The sequence below is a fragment of the Equus quagga genome, chromosome 14, assembly GCF_021613505.1.
Source record: "Equus quagga isolate Etosha38 chromosome 14, UCLA_HA_Equagga_1.0, whole genome shotgun sequence".
NCBI classification, from domain to species: Eukaryota; Metazoa; Chordata; class Mammalia; order Perissodactyla; family Equidae; genus Equus; species Equus quagga.
Window position 1 is genome coordinate 50,638,123 of NC_060280.1, and position 25,134 is coordinate 50,663,256.

Below are 25,134 nucleotides of genomic sequence, written 5' to 3' on the forward strand. Positions count from 1 at the left end.
CCTTTGACTTCCCCTGAGTTTCACATGGACTCTACCTAACTTATATGGTCACCAGCTATATTAATTCAATTTCTACCTGAAATTCATGACTTTCTTGATACCTAGCATGCCAACTTTTAAACTCGATCATCTCTGTTTCTGGTAATAAGCAAACACAGGGCATAAAAGAATCTAATAGAACAGTGTCGACTCAGCCCTTTTAAAATCCTGTTTTTCATTTCATATAAGCTCTTGATGTTGGTCAGCAACATCACTACTGTTGAGCTTTTACTGATTCCCCATCCCATTGTTCACAATGACTATTCTTTACCTTTCTCAACTCTTTTCAGGCTCCAAACCAGCATCTTCCCACCTTTGCACTTCCACTTTATCATCAGAATTTATTTCAAGTGAGATTAATTGCATTAAATTGAAAAGAAAACTTCTGAGATCCTCCTCCAGGTTTTCCCTTTATTCTATCATTTTTCTTACAATTTATCCAAGCATGAAATGCTGGAATAATGTATCATTCCCAATCTTGACTCTTCCTTTATAACATCTAATATGTTGGTTAACCTTCCGTTTAAAAACATTTACTGCCTCTGCACTACCTACAGAACAAAGTTGAAACTCATTGTCCCAACCTTCAGGTCTTCCTTCAACCTCCTTTTCCCCACCTTTATAAACTCCTGCTACTTTTGATCAAACGTAAACCATCTGCTTTCCCTCTCTTCAAAAATGCCTTAAATTTTCCAGTCTTTTGGCATATTTCTTTACTTAACGTTTTTAGCCACAAAAAAAGGTCACCTGTTCCATCTTTAAGTGCTAGTCCAGAGGAATTGTTTTCTTGGAATCTTCACTGAAAAATCCATCCTTTCAGCCTCAGTATCTAAAGAACGTTCTGTGTCCTGGAGATACAAAGTGAATTCCTGAGTCACCTGGCTGGAAAATGGCAGAGACTACATGCGAACCTGGATATCATGGTGTCTAGCTAGCCTTCACCTTTCAAAGACACCAAGTTTAGCTTTTTGTTTTTGTCCTCACAGTGTAGTGTCTCCAAGCCTTTCAACCTTTTTTTTTTCTTAATAAATGCAGCAGTGAAAAACACATAGAATATTTAATAGTGACTTTGTAAAATGGGATTTTTCAATTTTGCTCTAAAATTTTTCTCTGCTTTTCAAAACTTTGTTAAACTTTATTGTCATAGGAATACATTGATTATAATAGTACATCTTTAATAAGTCCCAAGTCTCCATCTAAATGTGATCATTCCATTGTTCTATAGGTAAATTTTTAAATCATTTTAATAATTTTATTGCATTATGTGTTTACCTATCTGGCTGATGCTTCTAGTCTGCCAGCTGTTCTGTCAGTTTTCCCAACTGACTTGTAATTTTTCACTTCCAAGGGGTAATTAGATATTGTTGGAGATCCTCTTTTCAGGTTATTTATGCTAATATAATCAGTCTTGGCACAGATAAGGAATTATTCTAGTTTTAATCCTTCATAAACCAAGGGAGTTCTCAGTTATTCTTTGTATCTTACAATGCTCCCAGTTGCAAGTAATCTAAAGCCTAACTCAAATTGGATTAAACAATAAGGAAATTTACTGGCTTTCATGACAGGAAGCTAAAGAAGATTTTTTAATTGATCAATCCAGTGTCTCAAGTTTTCTTCAAGGACCCAAATTGGTTCCATCTCTTCACTCTGTCATGTACAATGTTACCCTTATCCTAAAGCTTATTGTAGTCATAGGCTGACTACTAAGAATAGTAGAGCCTAAATGCTTTCATGCTCTCATTCGGCAGGAGAAAGAACTAGCATATCTCTACAAATGTCCATCCCTTCATCTGATTTGCCTGTTTAGACCATGTGCTTACTCCTGAACCAGCACCTATGATAAGATTGCATGATCTGATTGGCTTAGACCTAGCTTCCTGAACCAATCACTTGCAGGGCAAGTGAGGTTGCCAAGATACTCATAGACTAATCATGGTCACTCATATAATGAGGGGTTAATACCCTACACCACCTTGGGACAGGAGGAGCAAATCCTAGGGAGTCAACTCCAAAGTTCACTTCATCTCTAGAATACATTTTTTACCTCTAAATCCATTTTCATCAATAAAAAAATTATTTGTCCCAGCTCATAATAGTTTTTAATCTTCTTAAATCTACGTTTTCTATCTATGCTGAATAACACGAAGTCGCGTTGTATAGTAATGAATGGCATGGAGTTAAAACTCAGATATACATGCAATTAAGAATCAGAACTGAACCTCCAAATCCACTATTGGAATGTTGTGTGACCCTGGGTGAGTCACCTGAATTTTCTGACACTCAACCTTCTCATTTGTGGAAAGAAGATGTCAATATCAGATTTGATGTAAATATTAGAGAGAAATTATATATCATTTAGCATAATGCCTTCTACCTTACGGGTGGATATTAAATCATGACATTTCAACATTATATATATTTTTCCATTTTACATTATAAGCTTCCCAGAAGTTAGAGATTATTTATTGAATCTACCAATAATAGTACAATTTTTTTCTTTTTCAAATCATTTTCACATCTATCCTTATTTATTTTGATAAAACAAAATGTGGTTTACAGGTTCTTATTTTTATTGGTAAAAAGTGAAACCTTGTGAGATCATATGATGTTGTCACAGTTACCAAGCTACTAACAGGCCTGACCAGTGCTAGTATAGCTATTTACAAAGTAGTTTTTACCTACATTAGCCCATGTAATCTTCACAATAATGACATAAGATTGACATTGTCATCCCTTTTGTAAAATGTAAGGAAACTGAGACTTAACAAGGTTCAGAAACTTGCACAAAATTCTTACACAAAAGAGTCAGAAGTCAAATAAAATTCTTCTGACTCTTTATCCAAATCTCTTTTCTTTAGACCAGTTTTTCTTGAAATATAGGGTACCTAAAAATTTCCTAGGCATCTTGTGAAAAATACGACTCTAAGGCTCTAGTCACAGAAATTGAAATTCAGTAGCTATTGAGTACAGCCCTGGAATCTACTTTTTTTTTTTTTTTACAATCATGGCAGAGATTTTGTTGCTCAGCAAAGTCTGAGAGACACTAATAGCCTGTTTTTTGTTGTTGTTACTTAGAAACTCACCATTATCAGATATCTAATTAACAGCATTTAAGAAAGATGAGAATGTAACACAATTAGAATTTTATTTTTTAATATATAGTACGAGTCTTTTTTCAAAATGGTGCTATGATTTTGTAAACATGTATTACTCTTTCTCATATTTTTATTGGTCAAAAGTGAAAATGTGTACAAAAATAATCCAATAGCTATGCTAGCCTGTTAATTTAATAAAAATTGTTTATTCAATCATTTATTACAAATCTATACTGATAATATGGTATGTGTCAAGAACTGTACCGGCACTGGGAATACAATAGTGAGCAAATTACAAGCACAATTCCAGCCTCCCTGTATCTAAAAGCCAAAGAATAAAGCCACCATTAATAAAAGAGTCACAGGGCCTGCCGAGTGGCACAGTGGTTAAGTTCGCACGTTCCGCTTCGGCGGCCCAGGGTTCACCGTTCGGATCCCAGGTGCAGACCTACACACCAGTTGTCAGGCCATGCTGTGGCAGGCTTCCCATATATTAGGTAGAGGAAGATGGGCACGGACGTTAGGTCAGGGCCGGTCTTCCTCAGCAAAAAGAGGAGGATTGGCAGCAGATGTTAGCTCAGGGCTAATCTTCCTCAAAAAAAAGTTAAAAAGTCACACAAATAAGTAGAAAGCTATGAATGAGAGGTGCATGGTACTACGAATGTATGTAATCGAGTGATTTTACCTAGACAGGGCAGTCAGAGAAATCTCCTTCAAGGAATTGAAATCTGAGCAGAGATTTGAAATTGGAAGCCTAAACAGGTCTTAAGTAGGCAAAGTGAGGAGGGAAAAAAATTTCATTCTGAGAGACCAGGTTACATAGATGATGATGATAGATGGATAGATAGATAATGATAATAATAAATATAATGATGATGATATGGTACATGGATAGATATAATAAATGATAAGCTTTACCAAATTAATTGAAAAAAATTGTTTTTGAAAAAAATAATTAGAACTATTTATCTCTCATTTTCATCTTTAACTGCTTCTAGTAGAAAAGAGTTGGTTATTTCCATGGGATTGAAAACAGTAGGAAAAGGTCACTTAAACTAGGTTAATAAATAGGACAGAAATCTAAGAACACCCTCTAGACTTCCTGAGGAACATGATGGTGAGGAAGTATCTGAGGAGAAGGTAAAGAAGGAAGATGCAAGGCTATACGAAGTTGGACTTCGCCAGCCCAGTGTGTTAAAGAGTATGTCAGGAGACATTTTCTTGTATACAAATAAATATACTCCCAATAACACCATACTTCCTAAGTAAGGGTGTACCATAATTCTTCATAATTCTATTCTAAAAATGGAAACCTCAGCAACCAGTTATTAATAGGTTTTAAAATGTGATGAATTCATGCAATCTACTCACATTATTGATTATTACTTTTTAATGAAATGTTTTGTATTTATTTATATATGGTCTTTTAAATTGGGTCTATGCAAAATAATCCTTGGTATTGCATGGTTCATTGCATATAATTAAACTGCATTATAAAAATAAAAAATACTCTTTGTGGCCTGAGTTATTGAGTTTATTTCTCTGCATTAATCTAGTCCTCCAGACAGTAGCTGAATCTCCTCTCCACTTGGTGTTAGAAAGGCATGCTCAGGACTTTGCTTCCATGAATGATTGCCATGCCTGCTTTCCTTTTTTTGCAGCATATTCCTACATGTTTAGAAGTAAGACGTGTCTGTCCATCAAACAATATTTATGGGCTTACCAATAGAACTGACTCAAGATACCATGGCATATTTGGTATCAAATTTTTCATTTTCATTTTAAGCAATTTAAAGCAAAGACCTGTTTAATGGTGGAATCCCGACGGTTTAATTTTTCACTTAAAACTTCTAGGTGAGAAAAGTAGCAGTAAAGTCCCAAAAGTCAAATAAAAATAAAAACAAACAATAGATGTAAAATGTAAAGAATAACGTAAAACAATAGGGATATTTGTTGAATCAATAGGTATTAGAATCAGGCAGAGAATGTGATGCTATCTAGGTGAGAAAGAGCCAGAAAAGCTGCTCTGCATGAGGAGTCAATCTTAGCATTAGGAGGATGTTTTTAAGAATTATTCCTTAATAATAATAAAATAAAAAAGGGCTGGAGAGTCACATTACAAGAAATGTAAAGCCTGGTGCCACTAGTTGTTGTCGAAAAAGAGGATGGGCAATAATTTCACAAAAAGTGGGTACACGACTTCCTGTTTGTTACCACACTAATTTGTCAGAATTTGCTTTGAACAGGAAATACCCCTCCACTTGTTGTCAAGACTAGGGGCCAAGCCCTGCTTCAACTCCTGTTCCCCCTACAGCAGGAGGACTCATCTCTTTTGAGGAGGAATTTTCCTGTCTCAAGTATTCCCTCCTCATCTGAAAAATAATAGGGTTGAACTAGATGAGTGCAGTTAACTTAAAAATTTCAAAACTATAACACTGCTTAACTATTATATGAAGTGTTAGGTCCTTGTTTGATGTCAATAATAGCTTTAGAGGTTACAAGGAAATATATACATTTTATTTGCTTTTTAGCTTTAAAAGTCAATGTCTTCTCAAGGAAATTTTCTCACTGAACATTGGGTCAAGGGAAGGAGTCAATCTGAGAGCAATCTAGTAGCAATCCTGGGGAGCCCTTGATGGAGGATAGATTGAATTCATGAGAACATGACTCCTGCTAGGGGCCTTTGTGCTCTGTCATTTGCTCAGCAGTATTCACCGTGAAGAAATAAAGAGACTGTGTCCATTTTTGAAATTTTCTATTTTCAAATAAAGTATTTATTTTGATGATCCTATATTATAGCACTGTCCTAGGAGGGCAGGGGGAAGGGGGACTTTCCAGATTCCTGCTCATCTGACACTGAATCATTACAGCTAAGTACAAAATTAATGAGATTTCTGCTAAATGAGTGTCATCTGTATAACATTCACATACTAGCTACTGTCACACATTTGTCATCTCTGAGATGTTTATCTCTTATTAATCTATTTTCAAAGATATCTTATGTAAATTGCCATAAAAGCATCTGAAGAGAAAAGCTGATATAAAAAGTGAAAAGATGGCGAAAATATGACCAACATTAATAGGCATTAAAAATAAAGATATTGATTGTATTACTATAATATTAATGTAATTCACTCCTAAATATATACAAGAAGCTAATTCTAGCCAGCATTCAGTATAGAATATTTAAAAATATATTTTCTCTATAAATAGAACATCAATAAACCAATACTAATATAATAACCATAAATCTCCTTTTCACTTTTATTATGGTTGAAAATTATATTTAATCTGTCTTTAAAGGTAAACCACATCGCTAATTTTTCAGAATAATTTTACAATGATATATTGATAAAAATCTTTCAGATTTACAAGGATTTAGAAAAGGTGTCTGTCCATAGGCTTTAATACTCTAAGTTTCCAATAACAATCAGCCTTTTTACTAAATCATACAGAAGTATTTATTTTCTTCATTCATGGAGCTATTCTGTCATTTTTATTACCACCCCACACTAAATTTGACTGAAAAAAACTATTGGCTCCAATATATTTTGATTTAACAAAAACAGAGGCCATCATATTGGATCTTTGTCTCATATGATAATTACTTTATTTTAAAACATTCTTTTACTCGTTAATTATTACACAATATTCCAAACTCAAAACATAACTTCTTTTGTCTTTCTTTCGCTTTCTTCTTCCTTCTTTTTCTCTCCCTTCTTCCTTTCGTCTCTTCTACCAATATTTTGAGGGCCTAACATATGCCAAGTACCATGTTGAATATTCAGACAAGTAGAAATTATAGAAAAATAATTGTAGTCAATGTAACAAGTCCTATAATGAGATGTAAAATGTACTTCCAAAGCACTTGAACATAACATTGTCACTGCCTGGCATTTGTTTTTTTGTAAAAGATCTCTCTCTGCCACTGGACTTTAACACATCTGGGGCTGAAACCCCATCTTGTCCCCCTATAAACCATCCCCACCATCTCCCACCACTCAGCACAGTGCTCTACACTTACTAGCATCCAGCAAACATTTAGTTAAATAGGTTGTACTCAGAAGAGTACATGTATATGACAATATGGAGGCTTTCTTTAAAATAATGACTTTTAAAAATAATTTTAGAAGTAATACATGCTTATTGTACAGAATTGGAAAATCCAAACAAGTACAAAGAATAAAACTGAAATCACCTACATCCTCACCTCCAAGCAATAACCACAATATATACTTTAGTGCATTTCTTTCCAGTCTTTTCCTTTACGTATTTGCCAAATTACTATTTAGACACTTATACAGACATGTAATTTTGCATTCCACTTTTTTCACTTATATTGTGAACATTTCCCATATCATTAAATAGCCTTAAATATTAGACAGTTTAATGACTGCCTAATATTTTAGCATAAGATTTTATGATTTAAACATTACTTGATTATTAGACAGTTATTTACAATGGTTTGTAATGATAAGTAGTTGCACTGCCACAATCGGTATCCTGGGTAGATAAACCTTGTTTGCTGTCACTGGTTATTTTGCTAAGGACTATATTTTGGAAAGTAGCCACACATAGAGAAAAATACTTGGAGATTTATTAATTACATTGTAAGTTCCATTTTTCGTTCCAGCTGAAGTTTTAAAAAATTATTTAGAGTAATTATTACCTATTATTGAAAGAAATGTACCTTTCTTTAAGAGAACTAATTTAAATATTTTCGAAGAACTTGAGTACTCAGAAAGGCAAATTATTTTATTTAAATTAACAATAGTTATTTGCCATAATATCTCCTATCATGTGTCACACATAAGTGTTTATTAATAAATGTTTTTTGAAGAGGTGAATAAATAGAATGGATGAAGTGGAACAGAATAAATGAAATAATATAAAAGAGCTCAAAAAACAAATATGTTTGTAATTATTCCTTTTTGAATACATTAACTAAATGTCAAGTCTTTTTTCATAGCATCTTGAAGATCCTCCTGACAAATTCTTTATCTACGAACAAACTTTGAAATCCAACTATTTTGAAGTCTGTTCTGATTATTCATTGCTGTCCCAAAACTTAGTGGCTTAACATATCAATCTATTCTGTGCTCTCACAGTTTTGGCAGCTGACAGGCACAGCCAGGTTCTTACTTGGGATTTCTCATGCACATGAGTCCCATGGTGACTGAGACTGGAGTTATTCAAAGGCTTCATCACTCACATGTCTAGTGCCTGGGCTGGGATGCCTGGACTAGCTGGGAGCAACTTAGATCTCCCTCTCTGCATGAGCCTCTTCAAATGGCTAGCTTGGACCTCTTCACAGAATGGCAGCCTCAGTTTAATCAGATTTACAACTAGGCAGCTGGATTTTCCCACAAGTATTCCAGGAAACCTGAGATGAAGCTGCAATGCTTCTATGACCTCTCCTCAAACGTCATGCCCTGTCACTTCTACCATTGTCTTTTGGGTCAAATAGTCACAGGACAGCCCAGATTCAAGGAGGTGAAAGAACAGGCTCCATCTTTCAATGAGAGAATGGCTGGCATGTCCAGGGAGGAAAGGAAGCGATGGCAGCCGTCTTATACACAGGCTACCACAATTTCTAAACCCTTTCTTCAAATGCCATCTCCATGTCTACCATGTAATTTAAATGTGCCTTTCCCTAACACACACTTGCTCTCTTTCTTTCCTTCCTTCAACTGAAACTACTCCCTTTATTAAAAGTGAAAGGAGGAAGGATCTCTGTATGCCTTGATTCCTTGGACAAATCAGGGTTTACAATTGTCTCTGAATTGAAATCTCAGACATGCTGTTCACCAGCAGAGTGACTTGAGCAAATAACTTCTCCTTATTAGAATGGATCATCTGATGCCCACTGCCTAACATAACACCTACCATATAATAAGCTTATTAACTAATTTGTTTGTTATTTATTGACTAAACAATCTCTTTGAGATTCCATTACGTCCTCTATGAAATAGGGATAATAATGCCCACCACACAGTGACCAGAAACAAATGAACAGGTTAATGTTTGCAAAACACTTAATACAGTCCTTAATACAGAACAGTGAGGATATGGTAGCTATTAGTATTATTATTATGCCTAATATTCTTATCACTGTATATTGTCATCATTATAGTTTCTCCTCCATATCCCTGTCACCAAAGTCTAACAACTTGTCAGACACCTTCTTCACCACCTGAATCTCATTTATTTTCTTCACCTCATCCTTAGCCGCTGTTTTAATGCTTTGAACATTCACATTGGTGAGACATCAAACATATTCTTCCGTAAGTGCTTGACCTTGTCAATCTTAATAATCATATTCTCCACTTCACTCCAGATGAACGCAAATTATCACTCAAAAGTATCCTATGAGTAAATCACAAATTCTGCAATTTTCTCCTCACAAGTTCTTATTCTTCCCTTCATAACAACCTGGTTTCCTTGACTCCTTTCTTTAATTCTAGCCTGTCAGCACCTTTCCAGCTTCACCCAACTCCCTGGTCCACCTTGACACTATGGTCATTCCTACCATTGGCACCTTTAATAATAAGCCATACCAAATTTACAAACTCCTAAACTTGAATGGACCCAATTAACTACTTTCTCTGGCCCCACTCCTGGATTTCTAGCCTAACCTTGCTTAGTTGGGCAGTTCTACTTCAAAATGATGCCACCAACCCAAACTCGAAGCCCAGTACTATTCTAAAATATTTATATTTCACTCTTCTTCATGTCCTTCCTCTTTTATCACGTACTTATCCCATTCTCCTCTAGCTCTCAGTCCCGTTCTCAGCCAATCATCTTCACTTTTGTAGATTTTTTTTCTTCTCTAGTGAAAAAAGTAGAATCTTCCCAAATGAGCTTTCTCAACATCCCCTCTTGCCATCTCAAAAGCTTTGTTTCTTTAATCGTTGTTTCTTCCTTCATTTCTCTCAGAGAAAAAACTGCCACTTCTTCTCATGGTTATCTTCTACACCTTTGCCCACAATCCCAATCATTTGTTACCATCCTGATGGAATAGTCCATGTCTTCTAAATCTTTGCTCTCTGCTTTCTGCTGCTGGGTCTTCTCAGTCTTGATAAAAATGCTCATTTCTCATTTCATAAAAATGTCATTTGCCTAGAGAGGATTTTTAATTCTATCTTAATCTCTCTGTCCCTTCCTTGTTGAAATTCTCTACCCAGAGGTCTTTATCAGCTGTCTCCATCTCTTCAACACTCCACCATTTCTTAGCTTCTTATAGTCTAGGTCAGCCCTTACTGCTCAGACGTCATAATCACCTCGTTCAGAAAGTAACTTGCTACATAATGACTAATTCAGGAAATAACTTAAACTAATAAGGGTGGGATTTTTTTTTTCACTGAAAATAATGACATCCTTGCAGCTTGAATTGTCCATATTAGGGAATAGATGAATGTTAATAAGAAAACTGACATTGCTTAGCCACTAAAATGTAAACACTCTACATATTTTTGAATGTTATGAGAAATCACTGTTTTAGAAATAATACTACAAAGGTATATTTCTCTTCATATCAGATCATAGTTGTTTCTTGAAGCTAGAGTCTACATGCACATAGATTGATCATCACTATTCTGTACCAATTTTTCATGATCAAAAGAGAAATAGTCTTCTCTGATTCACCACCTTCCTACCCCTATCAAAAATAGGAATACTAATGACAATCTCATCACACCTTCTTTTTAACTCCCCACAATTTTTTTCCATGCCTCACTTCTAGTATTTACCCTTCTTTAGTCTGAACTGATTGTTTCAGAGCCTTTCATGTCTCCCCTGTTAGAGTTCAAGCTAGTCGATAGTCACATCACAGAATTTGTATGTTGTAGGCTTCCCAAACATAAAAATTAGGCCCATACATCTACAGCTTTCTGGTAACGATAGGATCATTTTTGTTCCTAATAGCTTTGCCTATCACTCTCTGTTGCTGCCTCCATAAGCTATAATTGATTTCAACAGCCATAGTTGATATCGACATTAATATTCTTCTGTTTGTTTCTAATTATTTTTTCTTCTCCTATAAAATATAATGCTAACTGGTAGTGGCCTCCAAGCACAAAGTGTTAGAAAAAAATCAAATCTATAATTGTGACTCCCAGAAATCATGGAAACCAACTTGCATCTCCTCTCTTTTTACTGTCAATTTTTGTTACTAAATATGTATTTCATTAGATGATTACATAGTTTGATTGGATCCTTATTGGAAATAGAGTTTCTTGTGGCTCCTCATCATGGCTTGTACTTAACTTTATCCATTTCCTTTCGCCTAAAGGTCCCCCAGGTCCGCCAGGGATAGTGATCATTGAGGAGATCACCGAAAGCACAGCTACACTCTCCTGGAGTCCAGCTGCTGACAATCACAGCCCAATCTCCTCCTACAACCTGCAGGCTCGCAGCCCTTTCTCCCTGGGCTGGCAAACAGTGAAAACAGGTAAAAGGCTCTAAGGCAACATCAGATGCAAACAGAGAGCTTCCTATGTCATGAGCTATACTTGCTAGCAATCTCAGTAGGATCATTTTGGGATTCTGAAACTTTGTTATTTACTACAATGTTAACCATTGTTTGCTTCTTTTTATAAAGCTACCTTGCTTTCATCTCTTCTCAATTCCCAAGGAGGGACCACATCAGTTATATTTGTGTTTTTATTGAAATAACTTTAGATTCACATAGAAGTTGCAAAAATAGGACAAAGATTTCCTGTGGACCCATCCCTCAGCTTCCCCCAGTAATTACACTTTACATAACAATGGTACAATTATCAAATCAGAAAACTGACATTGGTACAATGCTATTAACTAAACTACAGACCATATTCAGATTTCATCAGTTTTTATATGCAATTTTTCTTTATAGAATTCTATGAGATTTTGTTGTATAGATTCAAGTAACCACCAAGACAATCAGACACAGAACTGTTCCATTACTCCAGTTCCTTAAGAGTCACACATCTGTCTTATTTATAAAAAGAAAATCTAACATAAAATTATATTATTTAAAGCAATGTTGCATTTTAATACCTACTTCCACGATGTTTGCATTATAGTTGCATCGTTTTAAAAATCATTCTCTTCCCTGATGGTTTTCTTTTCATGTTATTTTCTTTTTTCATGTTATTTCTTTTCATGTTAAACTTCCCCTCCTCTCCAAATGCAGCTGTCTGCAGGGAAATGTCAAATTACACTCACTTGATAGTTATTGGATACTTGTTTAACAAGCTGGTATTTGAAAAGTGAGCAAAAACGTAATCTTCAGAGGCAGTTTTCCATACTGAGTAGGGATTTGTGATTTTTGTTTTATTTTCTATCTAAATATAAAATAAATTTACCTGTGTAGACGTGAAATATGAAATCAGTAAAATATCTGAGTGCAATAACCATAAAACTCAATTAACCAGTATGTTACGGGAGTGGAGTGGATCATTTTGTTACTAAAATAAAATAAATTTGAGCAGAAACTTATTTTTGTGTAAAAATTTACAATGTAAGGGAGAGGAAATATATTCTGTATGTAACTATAATTCAAGCTTTTCTTGATATTAGGTTCCTAGATTAATTTATAAAATTCAGTTTGATTACGATGATAGTATACCATACATGTATACATATTTATTTGTAATATATATAATTTTGGGTGTTGGTCTCATTCCTGGCTCCATTTTAACCCTGTGATACCTCTGCAGACCCAAGTCATTGGGGGAATTTCTAAGTTCGGTAGATAATTCTGGAAAGGACACAAATTCAAGCCACGTGAACAGCCTTACACAAGAATTCTGATAATCTTCACCCCGGTGCTCCCATGTCACCCTTAGTGTGACAGTCCAGACCTTTTGCTGTGCAGTCAGGAAATGAATTCACCTTCAGATCTGGAGTTGTGCAGTCACCAAACCCATCCTCCTGCCTGCAGCTTTGCTCCCTGCCCACCCTTGCCACACTGCCCATAAAACTTACTTCTTGGGACGTTTTCCTTGTAGGCACATTGCAATACATACATATATTTTCTTGCTCCTGCCCGTGTTCCTGTCCTTCTTACCTTAGCACATCATGGCAATAAAGGACATCTAGGGAGCTGGCCCCGTGGACGAGTGTTTAAGTTCATGCACTCCACTGTGGTGGCCCAGGGTGTCACCGGTTCAGATTCTGGCACAGACGTGGCACCACTCATCAGGCCATGTTGAGGCGGCGTCCCAAATGCCACAACCAGAGGGAACCACAACTGAAAAACTATACAACTATATACTGGGGGGATTTGGGGAGAAAAAGCAGAAAAAAAAGAAAAGATTGGCAACAGTTGTTAGCTCAAGTGCCAATCTTTAAAAAAAAAAAGAGCATCTAATCTTCCTCCTACTACACCCACAGTTTCCTAGCTACTCTTATTCCTTGATTTCTTGATTCACCTGTTTCTATTTTTTGTTGTTTAATGATAGATAGATAGATAGATAGATAGATAGACAGATGAAAGAAAGAGAAAAATAGATGTGTGCATGTGTACATACGTATACATATAAAAACTCTGAAAATTTTGGCATGAGCTAAGGAAAAGTGAGAGATTGTGAGTGTGCATGTGTGTGTGTGTGTGTGTTTTGTGTGTGGAGGGCTTAGGCATTTGAACTAAATTTTATTTTTTAGGTTTATTTGTTTTAGAAGTCCCTATTACAAAGTTGCATTTTTTTTGTTCTAATATAATTTGAATGCTGGAAACATTTTTAAGTTCAGAGCTCTTTTTAAACTCAGTTCAGCAAGTAGTTATTAAAAAAATCTATGCTTGTGCTATATAAAGAAATATCTATTTTTCAGAAATATATGTCTATAAATGATCAATATTATTTGCCCTTGATGGTAATTGGGCTCTAGCAAGATGTCTCCTCACCTAGCAAGCTCACTCATTTCTCCGAAATTCAGGGTCTCTTGCAGCTACTGGTAGAGGCATGCCCATGCCCTCCTCCAGGCAAGCCTGCCCAGGAGAGGTCCTCAACTTTTGCATGCTCTTGAGTAGCTGTTCTAAATGCATCCTGGGTTTAGCCTCTAGCTCAATCTGACCACAACTTCCTTCATGTCTGTGATAGGGAAAGAAGCCCCTCTGGAGCTCCACCAGCTCCAGTGGGGCAGTGGGCCTTTTGTTTTCATAGTTGCTCCCTCATCTAAATCAATTTCAGTAAAGATTAGCTCTGATGCAGAAATATCTATTAGAAAAAAATAGATGAGTCGGGAGTTTGAACTCTCTGAGGAAGTTAATTCAACTCATAAGCTAGTTAAAAAGCACTTAAGATTCCTTTATACACCAACATGAATACAAAAAGCAGTGAGTTCCTCATTTTGACAAATGAAGTAATCAGTTCCACATGGACCTTCTAGCTGAGCACATCTGGAATTAGCTTGTCAATACTGCCAACCAAAAATCAGGCTCAAATCAGGTGACTGTGAATGGTACTAATTTATTCATTTTGAAGAAAGTATGAAAACAACCATAAGAAATAGATAATTTCACTTGCAGATTTTTTTTTGATTCAAACAAATTGCTTTTGATTTGGAAACCTGACTTTCTTCTTCATATTATTGAGCAGTATTAGCTGACCCAGTTTTTTACTGTATCTGCTTAGGAACACCAAATCACCTATAATCATAGAATTGATTGGTCATTGCTTACTTAATTCAAATATGTATCTTTATTCTTCTATCAGTGGGCATGTCTCTTATCTGTGGATATGTTTTGCAATGATTGATTGGCTGATTAAATTTGTCAACTAGCAAAGTTGATTTAGTTTTACATTTAATTATTGAATTAAATTCTCGGATGCAATTCTTTTACTAGGAAAGGCATTTTAACAAGTTTCTCTCCCTGAATCAATATGAGGTCCTCCACTGTCTTTAGTTACTGTGTGCTGTCTCTGAAGCAAGCAGAACATTTTCTTTGAAACCAACTTGTCCCCATAGTTCCAGAAAGAACATCTTTATGAAAAGATACCTGCAAGGCTTTAAACATACCTATTTTGGGAGCCAGTCCTGATGGCCTGGTGGTTAAAGTTTGGCTTGCTCCACTTGGTGGCCCGGGTTTGGTTCCCAGGTGCAGAACCACACCTCTCATCTGTCAGTAGCCGCGCATGAGGGCAGCTCACATAAAACAACAAGAAGGGCCTACAACTAGAATATGCAACCATGTACTGGGACTTTGGGGAGGAAAAAAGAAAAAAGAGAGGAAGATTGGCAACAGATGTTAGCTCAGGGTGAATCTTTCCCAGCAAAAAAACAAAGGAAAAACAAAATACTTGGTATACATTCTCCATTATCTTTAATCTCACAACATTACATTTGAAATCTAAATCTTAATTTTATGAAAAAGTTTATTTCTAATTTGTTTCACATTGCATGTTATTTTATCAAAAAATATTACTACTTTCGACTCATGATTTTTACAATTATTTTTAGCCCTTACAAGTAGCTGTGAATTTAGAATTTCTAAATCTACCTTCCCCCATCCCCCTTTTTAAAGAAGGATTCAAATTAAGGATGGTGGAGAGGATGTAGGGTAGAGGAAGGAGTCTTTAAAAACAATAATTATGGGGCTGGCCCCATGGCGCAGCGGTTAAGTTCGCATGTTCTGCTCCTCAGCAGCATGGGGTTAGCCGGTTCGGATCCTGGGTGCGGACGTGGTACCGCTTGACACACCAGGCGGTGGTAGGTGCCCCACATATAAAGTAGAGAAAGATGGGCACGGATGTTAGCTCAGAGCCAGGCTTCCTCAGAAAAAGAGGAGGACTGGCAGTAGTTAGCTCAGGGCTAACCTTCCTCAAAAAAATAAAATAAAATAAATAAAAAAAATAATTATGGATAAAAGGATATAAATATATGTAGCCTTGGGAGGAAGGATATTTTAATATTTTATATTAATTTTGTTTTTTAACATAAAACCTGAAATAATTATGTCAAGATTAAGACAAAAATTATGCCAGTTTTGATCACACCTGGCAATTAAAACTCCCTTTTCATTCATTCATTAAAAATTTATCAAGCACCTTCCAGGTAGTGTTCTAGGCACTTAGGATCTATGCGTGAACAAAGCAAAACAAAAAGTACTACCCTTGTGAAGACTGTCTTCTCATGAGTGAGGACAAACAATAAAGAGAGAACATAATAGACAGGTAAATGATATAGTATGTTAGAAGTTACTGAATAAAAGAATAAAGACATATTACATTGTAAGGAGGATCATAAGTACTGTGGCAGAGGCGGTATATTAGACTGCTCGGGCTGCCATAACAGAATACCATAAATTCCTTGGCTTAAAAAACAGAAACTTATTTTCTCACAGTTCTGGAGGCTGAGAATTCCAAGATCTAGTTGCCAGCCAATTCAATTCTGTGCCTGGCGAGAACTCTCTTCCTGACTTGCAGGTAGCAGCGTTCTTTACTGTGGCCTCATAACAGCAGAGAGGAAGCGAGCTCTCTGGTGTCCCTTCTTATAAGGACACTAATCCTATCAGATCAGAGCCTCACGCTTAAGGCCTCATTTAACCTTAATTACTTCCTTAGAGGCCCCATCTTCAAATACAATCACACAGCAAATTAGGACTTCAACATATGAATTGGGGGGTGGGGGGCATAATTCTGTCTGTAGCAGACATGTTGCAATCTTAAATAAAGTCATCAGGATAAGCTTCATTCAGAAGGTACATTTGAGTGAACTTTTGAAGGTGTGGATTTAGCTATGCCAATAGCTAGGGGGAAGCAGCCCAGGTAGAAGGAGCAGCCAGTGCAAAGGCATTAGAAGCATTATATGCAGGAGCACTGGAAGACCAGCGAGGCCAGGGCAGAGTGTGCTTTGGGGAAAATGGTAGAAGATGAATTTGGAATGACAGGACCAAGTTATAGAGGACTTGGGCTTTCATCCTGAGAGAAATGAAGAGACATTGAAGGACAGATATTCTAAGTCTTATCTTTTAATATGTTCTTTCAAGCTATGTTGAAAATAGAATATTGGGAGAGTCACTTAAACTAGTTAGGAAGCTATTATAATTGAGAGACGGTGGTGCTTCAGGATGACGGAAGTCGAGGGGGTAAAAATAGTCAGAATTTGGAAATATTTGGAAGATAGAGCCCATACAATTTCCTGAAAACTGGATGTGAGGAGAGTAAGAGAAAAATAATTCAAGGATGACTCCAAGATTTTTGACCTGATCAACTCAAGGATAGAGTTCCTTTCAACTGACATGGAGAAGCTGGAACAGATTTTGGGTGAGAATGGAAGAGGAGTTCAATTTAGGAGACAGTTTCACACGTAGGTTAGACATACAAATGGGGATAAGTAGGCAATTGGATACATAAGTCTGGAGTTTAAGACAGAGGTTTAGGAAAAAGAGGTAAATTAGGAAATTATTGACATATAAATTACATTTAAAACTGTAAGACTGCATGTCATCACCAAGGATATAAGTATAAAGCAAAGAAGAGAACGAAAATCGAGCCCTAGGGAATCCAACAGAAAAATATTGTGAAGAAGAGGAACCAGCTAAAAGATGCAGAGAGGAAGCAATCATTTAGTTAAAAGGAAAACCAAGACAATGTGACATCATGGAAGACAAAAGAATAAAATCTATCGAGGAAAAGAGAATAATCAACTGTGTGAAATGCTGCTGAAATGTCAAGTAAGAGGAAGACTGAGAATTGATCATTGATTTTAGCAATATGGAGGTCGTTGGTGACCTTGACAATAGCAGTTTTAGTGAAATGGTAGGGAATAAAGACTGACAAGAATGGATTCAAAAGAGAATGGGAGAGAAGTTAATATAGATAACTCTTTTAAGAAGTTTTGCTGCAAAGGGAAGTGGATGTCATAATTTGCTTATAGGTTGGAGTACGACAAGGGAGAAAGAAAGGAATCTGGGATGACCCCAAGATTTATGGCTATACCTGTAAGAATGAAATTGTCATTCACTTAATAAGGAATACTCCAGAAGGACATTAGGGAGGTTGGGAAATTTAAGGTTGAGAACCCTATCCAAATAGAAAAATATAATAAGCCATTGGACATATGAGTCTGGAGTCTAGGGAAGAGGTTCATGGCTGAAAATATTGGAGTCATCAGAATATGGAGGGTATTTACACCATGAGACAGGATAAGATCACCATTGAGTAAGAAATGGAAATTAGTAGAACAGGAGTACATCTGGAAGATGGAAAGAAACCAGCAATGGAGACGGATAAGGCATAGTCAGGTAGAAAAGAAACAGAAGTTAGATTTTGAAAAGTATTTCAAAAAGAAGAGAACAATCACCTGTGTCAAAGGATGATGATAGCTCAAGTGAGATGAGAAACAGAGGCCAGACCATAAGGTTTTAGTGATAGAGCCCACCGGGGATCTTGGACAGGAGCAGTTATGGTAGAATGCTGGAAGTAAAAGCCTGACTGGAATAGATTCAAGAGAGAATAGAAGGAAAACAATCAGAGACAGCAAGTAATAGTATAACAACTCTCAAGAAATTTTGCTGTAAAAGAACACAAAACTGGGTGAAGGCTAGAAGGAGAGGAAATTTTGAGAGTTTGTTTTATTTTGTTTTTGGTGGGAAAAATACCTACATGCTTATGTCCTAATAGAAAATAAAATCTATGAGAGACAATTTTGCAGGGAGAAAAAAAGACAACTGAGGTGGACGGGTTACTCTTCTCTACAATATCTTAAGAGGGCACCCCTTGAGAGGGGTAAAGTTTACTCAGAAGAGATTTAGGTTTTCATTAGATTAAAAAATTAGAAAAATATTCAGAAAGGAGAATGGGTAAATAGGGGATTTTGCTAATGATGGATTATGAATGCCAAAGATCACAGTAGAAGGCTTTCAAGGAGTAGGGAGAGAGTAGAACTGGGACAGAAAAGAAAATGTGCAGAATTCAACGGGGATTAGAATAAAGGGGATGAAGAACGACCTGCATGTCTCGAGTTGCTTGAGGTGACTGAAAGAAACAGAAGTAAGTGAAATAGTGAGGTAAAGTCTGGGGGACCCAAAGCAAGTATTGGTAATCAGTACAGGTTGGGGCTAGGGAGAACTGAGTGTCTGGGGATCTCTTCTTTCCACCTTTATATTTGGCAGGCATAGCTCAGCATTTCACGAAGCCATGCACTCAACAGTGGCTTTTTTTCTCCTGCCTCATAGAATCCAAGAGTATTGCTCAGTTGCTAGTGCGAAAGAGGGGACAGAATTTTTCCAGGTCTTCATTCCATTGCTTCAAAAAATCAGCTCTGCAGTGCTGTGAGATTCGTCAGGCAGCCCTCATGCTTATGCTCTGATCATTCACCTTTCACAGAGCTGGTTATTTGGTAACATTCCCTTGATACTTTTCAAAAGAGATTTTTATGAAAAACCTGAGATGCATTTAATCACACCTTGCCATAGTAAAACTGCACTGTCACCAAATCAAGAGGCCTGGCTGCCCCACCATGCTTAAAGAAATCCAGGACTGATATAAATCCAGAGTATCTTTGCACATCGTAAGGGAGATTCTCCTCTTTCCCTGTGTCTCTTACCTGGGGCAGAGGTGTTGACAAAATGATTTTTAGTGTAGATAACAGCAAGTTATGTTATGGCAATTTATGTACAATGATGAGATGAAAGAATTCTAACTAAAACAAACTTTGAATGTGCAAATACCTACTTCCTTAAAGACTGATTTTCATATTAGTAGTGAGACCAGAGGTGATACCATGGCCATGTATTACAAGGAAGGATGCATCAGGCTGCTGGTTCTGTCAGTGCCTGTGTTATCCTTGATTGCCATTTGTAATCATTTTCTAGTCCTCCTAATGACGTGAAATCTCCTACCTCTCCATAGTTCCAGAAATCATAACAGGGGACATGGAGTCAGCCATGGCAGTGGACCTGAACCCCTGGGTGGAATATGAATTTAGAGTGGTGGCCACCAATCCAATTGGGACTGGAGACCCAAGCACCCCATCTCGAATGATCCGCACAAATGAAGCAGGTAAGAACTTGGAGAATCAGAATTCTGTTTGGGATACCTCTAATCACTTCGAAAGCAAGTTGAATTAAATTTGATTGCTTGCTTTAGTATAATTTTCCTGATTCACTGACCTAGACATCATAAAATCATTTCCTTTAAAACAATTCCTTTATTTTATTTGTTTTCGGCTCTTTTTTCTCCTTTTTTCCACAAATACAAGTGTCTAGATGCTTCAATTTCCTTCCAACCCTCGCTCCCATCTTCAAGTTACCATGAAATTGAAGCAGTTAGCTGCTGCTTCTAATTATATGCTCATTCAATATAGCAAATCCATAAAATTCAGAATGGATAGGCTCACCTTCCTTTTCTCCTGTGATAACAGTTACCTCTAATTACAGTGTACTTCCTTAGAACTCTTTATGTTGCCCTTCCCCATCTAACCGGGTATAAATTATACTGGGCAAAGACAAAACGTAGTCTTTCCTTGACCTACTGCCTTCTTCAATCTATGTGTAAAATAAATACCCATCTGCTTCCTGATTTAGAAAATTACAGCATTGTTCTAGTCTTTTAGAATTAAGTTTCTCTGATAAAATGTTTCTAATGACCGCATAAGGGGAATTAACAGCTTCACTTAAAAATAAATTTTAAGTTTTCTTCCCTATGACCTGGAAGAAGCAGAATAAAGAAAGTTTTAAGTAGAGCTTTGATTACCTTGGACAAAATCCTGTTGAGATTTATCTTTTGTGTTTCCATAAAATTGTATATAAAAATGTATCTAGTAAGGCACTAGCTTAGGCAAACACAAATATCAATAATGTCAATGAGAACAATCTGAAAATAATAGAGAAATGTGGGGGGAGATTGCAGATACAGGGAGGGAAAAAAGAATTTTAATGTCTTTATGCTCAATGATAACATATGAATCTCAATAATCATTAGAATATAAGTACACTGAGATTGAGGATTTTGTCTTATTTGTTCACTGTTCTATCTCTCGCACCTAGAACAGTGTCTGGTGTTGGTACTCCTGGGTCTTTGTGGAAAGATTAAAGAGAATATTTCTTTTATTTCTTTTACATGACCCCACCTACATCAGGCCTAGGTCAGAGATACATATACATAGAAGACAGAGAATTAACAATGTCTATTTTGTATTATAGTTATAAAATTGGACCAAAAATGTGATTTATGACTCCTTACAAATTAAATAGAGCTTATAATAATCAAAATAAACTATCAAGAGAGTTGCTTCTTTCTCTAAAACACACTAGGTCATGTCCTTTAAAAAAAAGAAAGAAAGAAAGAAAGAAATCCTAAATCGTCAGTTTATTGCATTAAGTGCAAATAACCATACAAAAAAATGTTCAAATTCTTTCCATATAAAAATGAAGCAACCAAGAAAACAGAAGATAAAGTAGCCCAAATATGTTGAAAAAGATTCACTCACAGAAAATCTAACTTTTCTGCTTTTGTGATTTCACTATTACAAGTGGTTTTTCTGTTACTTTTTTGAAAGTGAGAATTTTAAATTGAACATTACTTGCCTGATTGGATTTTCATGCATTCATAAAATCAGCCATGCTTTCATTGTGTACAGGTGTTCATTAATTAAGAGCATAACAGGTTACTTGTTCCTGAATTTATATACTCACTGTGCAGATATTGAAATGACTGCCAATAATAGTACTTATGCTCACATATTTTCTAAAAAGCTTTGCCTTACTTTGCATATTGCTAATTGTGTTTAAACAAAGGCAAAGATTACTGCCTAATTCACAGGCTTTCTATAAATATTCATTTCCAAAATAAATAACCTGTTTGGGATGAATAATCCTTTTAGACTTTTTATAGTATAAATCTCCTTGTGCTATTAAAAAAGCATTTTAGCAAAAACACTTTCACTTTTCATGCTAAATTGTATTCAAATGATGCATTTTAAAAGACTTTTCCTTCGTCTATTTCTGCAGCTAGCTCAAACATATAGTGACTGTCTCTCCGTTTTATCATGAGTTCTATATAGATGACATACTTTAGTCCATTAAAATCTTATGGAAGAGAAGAGAAGTAGCATGAAAAATGCATGAAATCCTCTCTTTTGAAAGTGAGTTGAGGAAGGCTTGTACTGCCTACTTTATGTTTCTTGTGCTTTGGTACCACACAGGGCTAGAGCTACTAATGGTGTTGAACCAAGTGTTGAGTTTTGTGCCTGTTTTGTCAGGCAGCACAGATTAAAAGGGACACCAATATCCTGAGACGTCCTCTCAAGTGACACACTCTGCCTCTATTAAGTACATGTCCTGTATTTTAAAAAGTGATGCTGTTCTAATGGACACAGTAAACTTTGAAAATCAATGGAGCTGCTTGGAAGAGAAAAGGTCTCACATTTGGGATATTGAGTTACAAGTTTTACATCCCTTTAAAATTCTCCTATTTACCAGAATATTCTAAATCCCAAAGCAGCTTTGCTAAAGTATTTTTACCGTAGAATTGCCCCATTCCCACACACCAAAAAAAGTTAATTTTTCTTTGCAATTTCCTCTAAGGTATATTTTTAATTTTCCTCAAGGGGATATTTTAAATTTTCCAGTTATCAAAATGCTCTTAGTGGTCAATAAATATAAGATAAATTGGTTCAGTCTGAATTCTTATTATTAGGATGTCAAAATAGTAATACAAATATATATTTTTACTTTAATGTATATTTATATTTACTTATTTTTTGTTTGTTTATTTTCTTATACATTTTAGTTGGATAGCTGGACAGGGAAATAGAGATACCTCTGTGTTTAATTTTGGAAATGTCTTACATCATCAAACCAGTATATAAATTTGGGTTTAAAAATGGAAATACTTTCTCTGTCATTTAAAAACATGACACTGAAGAAAGAGAATCACATTTTAGGAAATGAATTTGATATAAACACTATGGCAGAAACTGAAAAATATTGTTAAATTAAAAATAAATTAAATTATAGTAAAAATATTGGAAATGAATACAGCAACATCAATTCTCTCATTTAATTGGTTTAATATTCTGTAAGTTACATATTTATAACAGCAATTGTTGAAAAATAAGTGAAAAGGAGGGAAGATAGAGTTAACTCTATAACCTGTAATTTAGAAAGGTTTGGTATTCTCCGTAGTATAAAATTTCTATTATTATCAAAGCTCTTGGTATAAATCTAAATGTTTGCAGTTTATTTCAAATTATGATGAATTATAAAAATTAAATAATAAAATTATTATCTATATAAACAAAGGTTCTACCTTCTATCTCTAATTAAGAGATTGAGTTTGGGAGTTAGGCAGATCTGGATTAATGTTCTTCTCTGCCACTCACTATCAGTGAACATAGGTAAAATAGATATATTGTTTCAAGGCTCAATTTTCTCACTTATGAAATGGGCCTAATATCAATACCTGCTCCTTTGGATCATTGTATTAAATAGGATAATGCATGTAAAAGCTTAGCATAGTGCCTGGTACATGGTAAATGCTTAATATTAGCCATTTATTATTATTATCATTAATTTGAATGAGTTATTACTTTATTAATTTGAAATGTAAACAATGGTAATCACACATAGTTACTTTTTTCATATTGCAGAAATGTTTTCAGGTTAAACATAGGTTTGTCCATATAGTTGGAGCATCCAGTCTCTTGGCTTACATCTGGCTCCCCCAAAATGCTCTCGCAGTGAGAAGTCTGTGCTTCAGAGTGTACCATCAAGCCCTGCTGTTCATCCCACCTGGACTGCCTGGGAGTCAAGAGAACCTTTCAGAGCACAGTGCACTGCACAGAGCTCACCTCTCTCTAAGTCCCCTTTTCCTTCCGTGTCTAGTCTTTCCATGCTGTTTTTCTTATCTAGCGAAGTTGGAGCCTATAAGTGGATTGGGATATTGTCCCAACATCTAGCCATTTTCTTTCACTCTTATAGAATAGATAAGGCAAAAGGAGTGGAGAAAAAGAAGTGTCAAGTGAGAGACTATGCTTAAAAGAATTTGTTCCACATTCAAACAGCTTTCCCATTGCTTTGTACATTGTATTCTGTGCTGCCATTCTCTTTTGACTCTGAGATGAGAAATGTCACACCGATATTTCTGGCCACACAAGGAAAAATAATTTCTCTACATTTAAGAGGTTAATGCTCAACCATATAAGTATGAGTATCAAGTAGACAATCAGATGAAAGTCTTTCCTAGCCTTAGCACTTTCTGGGCTATATCACAGTTAGGTAACTGGTTTACTAAACAGACTGAACTCTGTAGACTTTAAACATAATGTAGTTTTTCCTCTCACCATTGTTCTCCAATATGCTCCATCTGATCTCTGGCTTCAGCCCCAACTATAACCAAGGCATTTTTAGGTACTAGGGCAGTCTCATTCTCAGGTACTAAAAAATTCCATTTTGAGCCAGCCCTGATGGTCTAGTGGTTAAAGTTCAGCATGCTCTGCTTTGGTAGCCCGGGTTCTGTTCCAGGGCACAGAACCACACCACTCGTCTGTCAGCCACGCTGTGACAGCAGTTCAGATAAAAGAACTAGAAGGACTTACAACTAAATATACAACTATGTACTGGGGCTTTGGGGAGGGGAAAAAAAACAGAGAGAAAGGAAGATTGGCAACAGATGTTAGTTTAGGGCAAATCTTTTCCAGCAAAAAAAAAGAAAGAAAAATGATGCAAATGGCTTCTTTAAAAAAAAAAATCCATTTTCATTTAAACAAAAGCTTTAATCTCACTCCCAATTCCGTGTTTCTTTTCGTCCATCCCAGCACAGGCTAGACCCAAGGGCTATGATCTGTCTTTTCTTTCTTCTTTCCACTTCTGTCCCTCATTTTCCAATTGCTACCCTGGGCACCTCCCAGGTCAGACAAGAAGAAGAGGGAAAACTACCTCAGTGCTGCAATCTGTGGTTCTCACATGGGTGTTGAGTGCTCCATGTGTTGGCCTTTGTCCACAGGCTGTTTCTTTCATTTGTGGAGTGCATTGGGTTCTTTGGAGACTCTCCTATCCCCTAGCAGTTAGCCTTAT

At 36.0% G+C, this 25,134-nt stretch overlaps 1 protein-coding gene across 1 annotated transcript in view; it reads left to right on the forward strand.

Moving 5' to 3' along the window:
- CNTN5 (contactin 5) overlaps nt 1-25,134 on the forward strand; it is a 488,151-nt gene that overhangs the window by 408,564 nt on the left and 54,453 nt on the right. Inside the window, exons 15-16 of the mRNA XM_046638244.1 lie at nt 11,425-11,583; nt 19,970-20,119. Of these exons, the coding sequence (XP_046494200.1) occupies nt 11,425-11,583; nt 19,970-20,119 (309 nt within the window). The remainder of the gene's footprint in view (nt 1-11,424; nt 11,584-19,969; nt 20,120-25,134) is intronic.